The sequence below is a fragment of the Mercenaria mercenaria genome, chromosome 11, assembly GCF_021730395.1.
Source record: "Mercenaria mercenaria strain notata chromosome 11, MADL_Memer_1, whole genome shotgun sequence".
NCBI classification, from domain to species: domain Eukaryota; kingdom Metazoa; phylum Mollusca; class Bivalvia; order Venerida; family Veneridae; genus Mercenaria; species Mercenaria mercenaria.
In genome coordinates, this window is record NC_069371.1 from 2,642,385 (window position 1) to 2,656,373 (window position 13,989).

Consider the following 13,989-nt stretch of genomic DNA (forward strand, 5'->3'; position numbering starts at 1 on the left):
TATGCCTTTAAACTGTTTTGGTAAAGGGTCATGTAGGAAAGTATCTATGAAGTGGCTTTGAAATAAGGCCAAGGTTTTCTGACAGGAAGATTTTCAAAGTTTCCACTAAATAAATATGGACGGGTAACCTTGTGTGTTTGTATATGTTTGTGTGTTGGTGGGATGGGGGTGAATGTTGACACAGGAATCTATAACTCAGTACCAAGAAATAGTAAAAGAAAATTGTGGGGGAGGGTGGGGAAGTGGGGGCTGTGAATGGGTGTGGGGTGGGGTAAGTCGGCAAAGGGGATGATGATGTGATACTATGAAACAGTATCAAGAAACAAAAGAAACTAAAATAAAAAGAAAAAAATATGGGGATGGGGTAGGGGTTAGGTGATGATTTGAAGGAAATTGGTAGCGGGTCACCTAAGAACAATTGCTGTCAAATATTTTTGAAATCACATCTGAGGTTTCGGAGAAGAAGATCTTAAAGTTTTCCATATAGCCATGCGGGGAAAGCTAACCCCTTCCCCTGGTGGCCACATTTTCTAGTAAATGTAAAAGGTACAGGTAAGCTTTATTTCATGTCGCATATAAACAATATCAATACAAGCTACTAAGGTCTTGTCCGACAAACTAGCGGGTGAAACACAATATAGGGAGCATTTAGAATATCGCATTGTTATACATGGTTTTCAAAAATTTCCTAACCTTTTATTGCAATTTAACATTTACACTTCATAACACGAAATATGAAGAAGTTCTGTGCCAAATGTTATTGATCTAGCTCAAATAGTTTTCAAGCAGTGGCAAAAAACGCATCTAGAAAAAGTCATTTTTGAAGCGTTATGTTGTTGCACTTAGAATTTTCCATATTTTCCAAATAAAATAATAGTATGATATTATATATTTCCATGTAAATGTGTGTTATCAGCATAAAGACAATTTTTTAAGAATTATTTTGGTGTTTGATTTATCATGATCAGATGAAAATTGTTGAAGCTGTCGAGAAAAATGTGAAATGGGTAAGATGTTATGCAGTTTATATTTGAAATTCCTTCCTTTTGTTATAATGATTAATTGCAATGTTAACATTATTTTTTCTTTAATATTTTGGTCCAGAATCATTTCTCTGTTGTAATAGTACTTAAAGAAAAAAAATAAAAATCATGTATTTATGAAATTTATTTTTATGAATTTTTAAAATTGAAAATCCGGTTTTTATGAAAAGATGTAGAGTCCGTAACCAATTGTATTTTATAGATTTGTAACATATTATGAGAGTCTTTATTGATTTTTTCTTATCAAATTTAATTGTTGACATTAAATTTTTATGCTATTTCCTTTATTGTTAACTACATTTTTGCCGTAGCACCACTAATATGGTTACGGACACTACAAAAACCCTGTAGTGTCCGTAACCTGTCTTTCAATGGTGTAAATAAACATTTTTTTAAATTTTATTTATAGCTATTCTTATGAAAGTAATAACTGATTTCACAAGTTAATTGATCAACTTTATTTTTCATCAACTTTTTGATGTTGCAACCACATTGGAAAACCCTTATTGCGCATCTTTATATACACATCATTTTCTGTTGCTGCAACATGAAATTGAAAGATGTCATAGCAAACATTGAAGCGATGAGAAATAAAGGATCACTACTTTTTTCAATTTGGAAGGTTCACTGATGACAAATTTAATAAAGTCTATTAATAATTTCACTACAAAAGGTAAATTTTGTCTACTTAATAATGCTACTTGAAACTGTAGTGTCCGTAACCAGAGTTGAAAAAATTAAAACTTGCATCTTTTTACAGAAAAATGAAAAATTATCATTTCAAAGTTTATTAATATTGAGAAAAAACAAATATATGTATTTGTTGACAAATATTTTCAGATATAAAAATATAGATACAGTTCAAAAGTGCAAAAAATCATGTTTATCATCTAAATTGCACAGATTTATATTAAAAATGTAAAGATGTGATAATGATAATTAACAGTTATTCACTTAGACAAATTTCTTCAGGAGCATAATTGTTAAGATTATAAAATTCAAATTCATGTAGCTTACAATAATGTTTCTTTTCAAAATGTTTCAGAGGGGCGGTGTTATCTGGTTACGGACACTACAGAAATTAAAACAATGTAAAAAAACAACCAGTATTACTGAAATTTCTGTTTGGATTATTATACATCTTACAGTTCAAGTGAATAAATCTTTACAAGTATTTATGATTAAAAGTAATATCTGAAAACTTGCAAATGAAAGAAAAATCTCTTCAAGAAGTACTAAGGACAAACCATGTGATGACAGGTACATGTATATTCATTTAGATGAGATTTTATATTTATGTGATAGGCATATAGTGTTGCTGCTCTATGTATGTACATCCGTCAGTTCGTTCAAAATCTTGTGTGTCCAACTCCTCCCACCATTAGATTGCTCTGCTTCAAACTTTCATAGATGAACAACCTAGATGTGTAGATGACCATAAAAGAAGGAATTTCTCAGTGACTATTTTAACCAAAGTTATAATACTATGATATTTTTATATAGAAATATATCTAGAAAAATCTTTTGTGTCCAACTCCTCCCACACTATTAGCCTGATTCAAACTTTTCACAGATGAGCAAGCTCAAGATGTGTATATTACATTAAAGCGGTGAATTTTTTTCTGTGACTATTTTACTACAGTTATGGCCCTTTGATAGTTTCTGTTTAATCATAAGGAATATAGAGAAACATTTTTATGTGTCCAACTCCTCCAACACTAGTAGCCTGATTTGTTTCAGACTTTCACGGATGAACAACCTTGATGTTCAGATGACCGTAAAGGGAGAAATTCTTTCTGTGACTGTTTACTTTAGTTATGGCCCTTTGATAATTTTTGCTATATGGAATATAGTACGATAGGGGAAAATCCTGTCATTGATTCCCAAAGTTTTAGCCTGATTTGCTTCAAACTTTAACAGATGAACAAGCTTTATGTGCAGATGAAGCGAATGAATCTTCTCTGAGTATATTTTTACTGGCGGCAGTTATGATCATTTTTGCTTTATAGAGAATGGGCAATGGCATGTGTATGTGTGCACATCTGTGTCGTATGGTTATAATATCTAAATTTATATTGCAATATTGCAATTTAATTGCTTTATAATAAAGTAGAAGTATGTCTGATTTCATTGTGCATTTGTGATTCAGATATAGAGTTTTGATCTGATGAGGCAGCTGCAGTGCTGAAACTTTAAAGGCACAAAAATGCTAAATAGGTTAGAAGAGGTTAAATGGCAAGAAAGGCAGAAACTCAGTCCAGGCCAATGTGAAAATTAAAAGAAAAATGAGAGAGAGAGAAAGAAAGATTGTAGAAAGAGACAGCGACAAGAAGTAGAGAGGAGTAACTCAAAACTAGATTAGTTAAGAAAGCAGAACTAATATCAAAATCACACGACGAAGGAAAAAAAAAGAGTAGAAAGAAATTTATGTGTCCGCACAAACAGGATCTGTCATAGGAGATAAGAGACAATGTTGTTGCATTAATAGATGTATCTACTATGACTGATAATAGGGCTACATTTTCAACACCAAGACATCTGAAAATTTGAAAAAAAAAGTTACAAAAAGATTATAGATATGAGTACTTTCGTTAGATAATTCATATTGTAGTGTCCATAACCATGAACTTAATTTCTTTTTTCTGGTTAGTGACATTCTTCAGTAAATAAGTGTAAGTGTTGTGTGATATGAATACAAAGTATTGATAATAATGTATCACTTAGAGAACTTAATATTGCTTGTTAAGTTACAAGATTTCATGAAAACAGGAAGTTTTCAGATTTTGTTGTTCTGTTTTCTTTTTCATTGGTTTTAATTTGGCAAGTTGTATATTTCTGTTTGAAGAATATCAAATTTAAATACACTTTCCATTCAGATATCTTTTTAACATTATACCAAATAATTCATGAGTGGATTTAATGTTTTTAACATAATCTAATGCAAAACCATTCTTGAGGCTTTTTTGTAGTGTCCGTAACCAATTACTTGTATCTATCAATATTTAGGATTTTTTTGGAAATTAATCACTTTCCCTTTAATCTAAGTCATTTTATTTCAACAAAGACAGAATTTGTGTTGATTTTTCATTAAGTTTACATCATTAAAACTGAAATGGAAGATGTCAGATGATTTGAAATATACATGTTTTTTAGCAACAAAGTAATATCCAACAATATGTTTCATTTTTTCAGTATCTATACCTTTCCCAGTCCTATTTTTCCTTGCAATATGTATTTCCATGTGTTTGTCCTACAAAACAGTAAAAATAGTTCAAGTTTATCATAAATTTGAAGTTTTATTTTACAAAATGTACCACTTGTAGTGTCCGTAACCAGCAAAAATATGCATTTTATCAGCCTTTAAAAATTACATTTCCGATACAAGTACCAGCAAACCACTTAAGTTGCTTATACTTCAAACACTCTACTATGTAGAAAAATACTTTTTTTGCCAAAATTAAGAACTTATTTTTTCACCTCAAAGTGCAACACTACTGTTCCCTATATTGTGTTTCACCCGTAGGTATCCAGTAGAAATACTTATCTGTGCTTATTTTCCCTCCTGGTACAACTCTTTAAACTGAGTGCCAAGCAAGGAAGACAGTTTAGTGTAAAGTAACATATTTCATGTTGTTGATAGGAAGTGACAAGGCATCAAACAAGAGGACCATGATGGTCCTGAATTGCTCACCAGTCCTCACATGACCCAGTTTTGAACGGAGTATGACATCGTTTTTTCTATTATTTGACATAGTGACCTAGTTTTTGAGCTCATGTGACCCAGTTTTGAACCTGACCTAGATATCATCAAGATAAAAATTCTGATTAATTTTCATGAAGATCCATTGAAAAATATGACCTCTAGAGAGGTCACAAGGTTTTTTATTATTTTACCTACTGACCTAGTTATTGATGGCATGTGACCCATTTCGAATTTTACCTAGATATCATCAAGGTGAACATTATGACCAATTTTCATGAAGATCCATTCAAAAGTATGGCCTCTAGAGAGGTCACAAGGTTTTTCTATTTTTAGACCTACTGACCTAGTTTTTGACCGCAGTTGACCCAGTTTCAAACTTGACCTAGATATCATCAAGATGAACATTCAGACCAACTTTCATACAGATCCCATGAAAAATATGGCCTCTAGAGAGGTCACAAGGTTTTTTTATTATTTGACCTACTGACCTAGTTATTAACGGTACGTGACCCAGTTTCAAACTTGACCTAGATATCATCAAGGTGAACATTCTGACCAATTTTCATGAAGATCCATTCGAAAGTATGGCCTCTAGAGAGGTCACAAGATTTTTCTATTTTTAGACCTACTGACCTAGTTTTTGATCACAGTTAATCCAGTTTCGAACTTGACCTAGATATCATCAAGATGATCATTCTGACCAATTTTCATACATATCCCATGAAAAATATGGCCTCTAGAGAGGTCACAAGGTTTTTTTATTATTTGACCTACCGACCTAGTTATTAATGGCACGTGAGCCCGTTTCGAAGATGACCTAGATATCATTAAGGTGAACATTCTGACCAATTTTCATGAAGATCCATTCAAAAGTATGGCCTCTAGAGAGGTCACAAGGTTTTTTCTATTTTTAGACCTACTGACCTAGTTTTTGACCGAAGTTGACCCAGTTTCGAACTTGACCTAGATATCACCAAGATGAACATTCAGACCAACTTTCATACAGATTCCATGAAAAATATGGCCTCTAGAGAGGTCACAAGGTTTTTTTTTATTATTTGACCTACTGACCTAGTTATTGATGGCACGTGACCCACTTTCAAACCTGACCTAGATATCATCAAGGTGAACATTCTGACCAATTTTCATGAAGATCCATTCGAAAGTATGGCCTCTAGAGAGGTCACAAGGTTTTTCTATTTTTAGACCTACTGACCTAGTTTTTGACCGCACGTGACCCAGTTTCGAACCTGACCTAGATATCATCAAGATGAACATTCAGACTAACTTTCAGACATATCCCATGAAAAATATGGCCTCTAGAGAGGTCACAAGGTTTTTTTTATTATTTGACCTACTGACCTAGCTTTTGAAGGCACGTGACCCAGTTTCAAACTTGACCTAGATATTATCAAAATAAACATTCTAACCAATTTTCATGAAGATCTTGTAAAAAATATGGCCTCTAGAGAGGTCACAAGGTTTTTCTATTTTTAGACCTACTGACCTAGTTTTTGACCACACGTGACCCAGTTTCGAACTTGACCTAGATATCATCAAGATGAACATTCTGACCAATTTTCATAAAGACCCAATGAAAAATGTGACCTCTAGAGTGGTCACAAGCAAAAGTTTACAGACGGACGGACGGACGCACAGACGACGGATGCTGCGCGATCACAAAAGCTCACCTTGTCACTTTGTGACAGGTGAGCTAAAAAGTGGACATTCTACTACTGAGCTATTGAGGTGCTGATGTAACAGAATGATTTGCAAGAATTTGGTAGAGGGTCACTGAAGGAACACTGCTATGAAATTAATTTCAGGGAAGATTTTCGAAGTTTGATATTTAGCCATACAGGGACAATAGCCCCAACCCTCGGCTGTCATGTTTTAAATGAAATATAATTATCTGAAAGAATTGAAAAGAGGGTCATCTAAGGAACATTTCTTTGAAACTACCCAAGGAATGTTTCAGTGAAACTATTTTGAAAGTTTCCGAGATGAACATTTTTAAAGTTTTTCCTTTTGGTTGCCATGGCCACTAGAATGACCTAGACTAGGCATAGATGACCTAGATATGTAGGAATTGGAAAGGGAATCAACCAAGAAACACTTCTGTGAAGTTTGATGGAAATTGGCTGGTTTTGGAGATGTTCTGTAAAGAAACTGAATGACAGACAGGTGGATGATGGGCATCCATAAATACTAATAGCTAAATTTCAACAAAATGGAACATATAATTCGATTCATTTTATGACTTCATCACATTCTAAAAGGTGAAATGTCGGTATCTTTAAAATTTATCTTAGATTTCTTTTTAGTGGAATCAAACAATATTCAAGTGAAGGGTCTGTATGTACAAGTCAATGTTATATTAAACTGAACAAGTGAATGAAGTATTGCCTTGCACTACAATGCCACCTTATGGAAGGTCACTAATTATCTCAACCACAGTATAACCTCATGATCTGATATCAGTTAAAGATGTATACAGAATATTGTGTTTTATCTCGCTTCCTACAAATGTCTTGCATTTCTATTGGTCAACAGACGTCATGTGAAGACAGGACATATATTCCAAGCATAGCAAGCATACATGTGTATTTCAGATATGAATTATTAATTAGCTCCAGCTATAGGTATCTTTTCCGAGAGTAAATTTAGTGTTTCCTTGCTGTTTACATTCACAATATGTCAGTACTCAGTAGGGTAATATAAAAACAAACCTTATTTGAATTGAGCTATATATACCTGAATGTGTTTTCAAATGCACCTTTAACACTGCCGCATATTTGAATTTCATAGGGCAAACAGGACACAGAATATTTCTCTCTTTGATATGGATTTGTCTGAAATAGATTTAATAGTTGTATTTTAGTACATGTATACAATATGTGCAATTTGATACTAGTAGTGACTTTTTATGTCAACATTGTGTTAAAAAGGAAAGAAATCCAACAGGTATTGCCATATTCAAAGAAAACTAAGCTAATCTTACAGTAGTTTATGAATGGATGTGCATATAACAGATATGTACATGAAGTAAAATTAAGATAGTGTACCCAAAATCACATGCAGTATATTACATGCACACTGAGGTGCATTTCATCTGAGGAATGCCGGTAAATGTCCACAAATGCCCACGTGAAGCTCAGTGATATTACAATCCTTTCTTGTCACTTGTGAGCACAGAATCCATTCAATTTAACTATAATATAGTTCCACTTGATATTCTGCTAGGTCTGCTATTGTTTTGCTTGGTCGCATTCTGTACTTCAAAGAAGTTCTTATAGATTTTACTCACTCTTTAATTCCCACAAGTTCCAAATTTGTATGACTGTAAATAAAATGTATTCCTGCCAGATACAATACTAGCTGTAACAAATGAATAAATTTAAACCCACTATAAAATGTCATTCACATACTTTAACAGTGTCATGCTAGCAAACATTTCCATGTAAGGCTGATACTAAGATTGCTAGAATTTAAAGGTGTGCATGAAAAATTCATGAAATTCTGAATAGTAATGGAAACATACCATTATAAGTCATATTAAATGAGACAAGCAATAAAAGTCACACATCAGAAATGGCAAAATTATAAACTGTTACCATAGGAACCATAGTTTTGATATTACAATTACACAAAAGCTGTGTGTAAAAACAAATATGTCATGATTGCCTGTCCGAGGCGAGTGGATACCTAATTTTGTCTGCCGTGATTTTTGACCTAAGTAAAACATCAGAGGTCATCTACTGACTACAGGCAAACATGTTAAGACTGTTGATGGCCAAAACATTCTCCAACAGGTCAGATGCAACCGTTTCCAGTCTAGAGGTCACTGTGACCTTGACATCTGGTCTACTGACTCCAAAAATAGTAGGGGCAATCTACTGACCACAATCATCATATGAAATTTGATTACTGTGGGTCAAAGCATCCTTAAGTTATTGTGTGGAAACCATCTTCAGAATAGGGCACTAGGACCTTCAACTTTGACCTACTGACCCATAAAAAAATAGGTGATCTAATGATCACAGGCAATCATCATGAAGTTTTATGACTAAACATCAAGGAATTCTTTAGTAATTGAGCAGAAACTGTTTAAGCCTCATGATCATTGTGACTTTGATCTTTGACCAACTAATCCACTAAGTAAGTTCCATCTACAGGTAATCATTCTACAAAGTTTGAAAAATGTAGGCCAAAGTGTTCTTTACTTATTTATTAAACCATGTTTGGTCTCAATGTCACTGTGACCTTGACCTATGATCTACTGACCCCAAAAGCAAAATCTTTCACCTACTTACAACAGGCAATCATCCTATGAAGTTTTACAACTGGAGGCCAAAGCATTCTTTAGTTATTGAGCAGGAACCATTTTCAGCTTTTAGGTAAATATGAACTTGACTTTTGACATTCTGAAAACCAAAGCAATAGGGGTCAGCTACATTTCACAGGCAATCATTCCAAGAACTTTGACCATTATAAACCTAAGCAGTCAATAGTTATTAATCAGGAACCGAATGGTCTACAGACCAACTGACGGATCAACAGACAATGAGCAAAACAATATACTCCCTCTTCTTTGAATGGGAAGATGATATAAGAACCATATTCTCCAATTTGGATACTATCTATAACACAGGTTTTATGTTAAAACCTCCTTTAAAATCATCATTGGATCCATCTCTTGTGAAGACAAAAGGAAAGGACTAACAAAAATATAGTCTAGCAAACTATAAACATGAGTATTTTTCATATAGCCATTTAGCATAAATAAGCTACCTGGTTGCATAGAAAAAACTCTATAATACTTTCTTGGATCCACTCTTTGTGACTGACAGGCAGATGAAAAGCTGGACAAAGAAAGGAAACTAAAATGAGCCATGTTTTCTTCTATCTATGTACCAAGTTTTATAAAACAAAATCTGAAGTACTGTCATAGTTATTGCATCTGTTGTTATTACATTTTAACAAGTGATTTGTTGAAAAACATATGGCTCCCACCAAACAGAAATTGTAAAATGTCACAAATTAAGAGCCATTACCCCAGGGAAAATCACTGAACCATACCATATTAACTATATTTCCAACCAGGCTTGGCAGTGGTAACTCCTGTAAAGTGTTGTGGAATTCCAACCGGCTGTATCAGAGAAGTAGCACAGATCAAAGAATTTGACAAATCAATGGTCATAGCTCTACTGAATTAATTTAATCAGTTCATGACAATAATATGAACAACTACGCTTCACATTAATCACTTGTGACGCTTAGTGAAATTCAGCCTAATTGTATACAAGTAGTGTAAACACTGTCAATATGACAAATCAAGGGCCATAACTTTGCTGAAAATCACCGAACTGAAGCATATATATCATCAGGCACCAATAAATCTTGTCCCAAATTTTCAAAATGGGCTTATAAATTTTTCATATATGCCTGCTCCATGGTAAAATGTAAACATATTTCAGCCAGCCCTATAATGCATAGTTAAAGAAGCATGTGAGAAAATGAATGCTCATCAATGTAAATGTTAAGTCTTTCACAAATTTTATGCTAGGCTCTGGTACCAATCAATCACAATGAAGATTTTATTACCAAAAATGTACTTTTTTTGCTGCAATTTAACTAGAGCTATCACTAATGGCCATTATTACCCCCAAATGCTGCTTTGATACAGGAAAAGTAAGATGTGATCATGACCTTTGACTTAACCTAGGAACTAGTAACCTGGGTGTGCACTATACATAATAGGTCAAAAACTGATGCTAGTTTTATGCATGTCTTCCAAGCAGTTAAAAAGAAATGGAGCACAACCAAAATTAAGCTATCTGACGTTTGACCTCCAAGTATGACCTTGACCTTAGACTTTGTGACCTATATTCTCTGCATGTCATCTGGATGAGGTTAACACATGATACCAATTTTGGTCAATTCATTCCTCAGGTTTAGAAGATACAGAGTGGACAAAAATGTATGCTATTAGATCTTTGACCTTTAATTGTGACCCTGACCTTGAACTTAGTGATCCAGATCATGTGACTTGCATGTTTTCTTGATGAGATAAACTTTTGATGCTTGTTTTATGAAAATCTATTAAGTGGTTTAGATGATATGGAGCAGACATTAAGTTAAGCTATCTGATCTTTAACCTTCACTTGTGACCTTGACTTTATGACCCTGGTTGTGTGCTCTGTATGTTGTCTTGGTGAGATAAACAATTGACAGGGCTAGAGCTGGAATGGGCATTTTGAGCAAAATGCTTAAAATGCTAATTTTGGCTCAAGAAAATTCAGAAATGGCTCAAACTCTAAAAAACCAGTCAATTTTTATATAATGTTATTTTGGTCCAAAGAGTGCCAAGACAGACTGTGACAAAACATGCAATAAACAAGAGGCACAGTCCATGGTCCATTAACACCATCAAGTGACAATAAACCTGTGCCCTTGGGGTAATTAAAAGCATCTCTCACAGTTTGTTTTTTGTTTAGCTAAATTGGTACTGATTAATGCGGAGGACGGACGTTTTGGCCACGGACGTTTTGGCCCGGACGTTTCGGCCTAGGATCTTTTGGCCTAGGACGTTTTGGCCAAGAAAATTTTTGAGGTAGGATGTTTTGGCCAAAAAGAAATTGTTTCCATAATATGCAAATTATGATCTGGACATTAATATGTTATCATATGTTACAGTATAATTAATCATTCTTTTTAAAAATGTAATTGTGAATAAAATTTATTTTCATAACTCTTTTGGTTTGTTGTAAATGGCAAATATTTTCACATACACAAACACATACAATGTGTATATGTTTATATGTATACATATAGAAAGATTATAAAAAATAAAAATAAAATACCATGAGTATGTTTTATTATCAGTTTAATTTGTTCACTTATCCTATAACATTCTTTAGAATAATCTCCAGACCATATTTTGCATAATATGGAACCACAACTTATTTTTGGCCAAAACGTCCTACCCCCAAAAAATGCCTGGCCAAAACATCCTAGGCCGAAAGATCCTAGGCCGAAACGTCCGGGCCAAAACGTCCTACATTCGATTAATGCATATATACATGGATCAAAGGTGTTTGTTTGTGGCACATGCCATGAAGTTCCTTGATTTCAAGAATAAAATATTGAGCCATCTTTTGTTATAAAATTATTTCAAATGAGTAATTCATTACTGATGCCAATAAGTATATAATAAAATGTTTTTAAATTAATTTCTTGCTTGTCATTATGGCTGAGAAAGATAGTTCTGAATCAGGTAGTTTACCTCCTGCAAAGAAAGCAAAATCTGTGAAAAGAGAAAATAGGACTCTAAATCCAGCTAAAAAATGGAAAATAGACTTTCATTGGTTGCTTGTGGATTACTTGTAAGTTTGTGTGATTTATTTCAAAACTAATAAATAAATTCATTGCTTAAGAGTTGTCCGAGTAGTTACATGTATATAATATATTGTTAATTCATTGAGAAATGATATAAATTATGGTTGAAAATAAATTTATCCTTGATGCAATGTTTTGCTTATTATTACACAAGGACTGACCATTCAGCTATGAAGCATTTAGTATGATTTAACATTTGTGGATAATGGTGTTTTCTGCTGCAATCTAAGCATTTGAAATACCTTAAAGCCCAAAAGCTTCAGGGGGCAAAGCCCCCTGTGAACCCCACCAAAGCCCTGTCATGGACACGCGAATGGCATGCAAGCCTCTTCGATCCGCGGCGTAAAAATTTGGCTCAAACTTTTTTCAACCCAGTGCTAGCCCTGCAATTGATTTCAGTGTAATGAAAAACTGCAAAGAGGTTTAGACAATACTGAGCAGACACAAAGTTAAACAATTTGACCTTTGACCTCAAAGTGTGACCTTGACAGACACAAAGTTAAACAATTTGACTTTTGACCTCTAAGTGCGACCTTGACCTTGGAATTACTGACCAGGGTTTGCACTCTGCACATTGTCTTGATAAGGTTAATAATTCATGCAAGTTTTGTAAAAATTTTCTAAGAGATTAAGAAGATATGTTTCAAGCGGTTTAGATATGAAGCTGATACAATGTTAAAGACCTGCTCCAGTCCTACCTGTCACTGAAAAAACATGAAAATCCTAACTATGAACAGTGATGCATGTCAAAATAGAGTCTATTTTATATAAAATTGTAAATAAAATACCTGTGGTTTTGCGTGTTAATAATGTGAAGCGTGGCCGTTAACTGTTACCTATTGTAATCATGAGTTGCATACACACAATAAAATTTGAATAGCTGCGGAGCAAGGCTTTAAGCTATTTGACCCTTAACCTCCACATGTAACCTTGTCCTTAGACTTGGTTTATGCACTCTACAAATCACCTTCAAAAGGTTAACCATTGATATTAGTTTTATGAAAATCTTCCCAGCAATTAAGGAGATCAGGAGCGGACACAAAGTTAAGCCATTTGACCTCCAAGAGTGACCTTGACCTTGGACCAAATAACCAGGGTTGTGCGCTCTGCATGTTTCTAGAGGAGGTTAAGAATTGGTGCTACTTTAAAATTTATGAAAATCTTCCAAGTGGTTAAGAATATATGGAGCCGATATGATGTATGGCTGGTTGGATAGACAGACTAACAAATGAACAGACAGACCAAGAGGCATGTGTGACTCCAATATAGCCCCATTAAGTTTGTATCTTGGTGTAGGATAACTGACAATAACTGGATATTGTATAGTTACCGGTGTTGCTTGAGGTAGGGCCACGCTTTGAAACTTTTACCACATTCATCACAAGTAAACTTCTTTTCCTCAGTGTGGACTTGTTTCTTGTGAGTTCTTAGCTTGAACTTACAGTTATACTGAAATAAATAATAAATGACTAGTTACAAGTCCAAGCTAATCATAACTTTCAGTCTCATTAAATGTTTAAATTTTGTTATGAATATTCACAAACTTTTTATTCATAAACAAATATTGAGAGAAGTGTTTTTGTTAGGTTTAATGTCATACTGACAAAATTATTACTCATATGGGGACATTCCCACTTTTCACGGTGGAGGAAAACCCTAGGAGCCCCTACAAGCATTATTTCTCGCATAGGTAGAACCAATGGACTTCCGTAAACTAGCTCAACAGCTTTCTAACATGAAAGAATTTTACACCCCAAATGGGGTTTAAACCCATAGTGGTGAGGGGCAAGTGTTTTAAAGTCAGCAACCTTAACCACTCAGCCATGGAGGCCTCTGAAAGAATTG

The 13,989-nt window shown here is 34.0% G+C and overlaps 1 protein-coding gene across 5 annotated transcripts in view; it reads right to left on the reverse strand.

The window, feature by feature from the left end:
* LOC123531608 (zinc finger and BTB domain-containing protein 24-like) overlaps positions 1-13,989 on the reverse strand; it is a 30,028-nt gene that overhangs the window by 3,867 nt on the left and 12,172 nt on the right. For 2 of the 5 annotated variants that reach the window (XM_045312719.2, XM_045312718.2), the window contains exons 4-6: positions 13,475-13,593; positions 8,054-8,086; positions 7,501-7,598 (exon numbers count right to left, since the gene is read on the reverse strand). In XM_045312719.2, the coding sequence (XP_045168654.2) occupies positions 7,501-7,598; positions 8,054-8,086; positions 13,475-13,593 (250 nt within the window). Of the gene's footprint in view, positions 1-7,500; positions 7,599-7,811; positions 8,087-9,059; positions 9,171-13,474; positions 13,594-13,989 lie in introns of those variants that run through there. The other 3 variants (XR_006682456.2, XR_008366240.1, XM_045312722.2) reach the window with 3 other exon arrangements.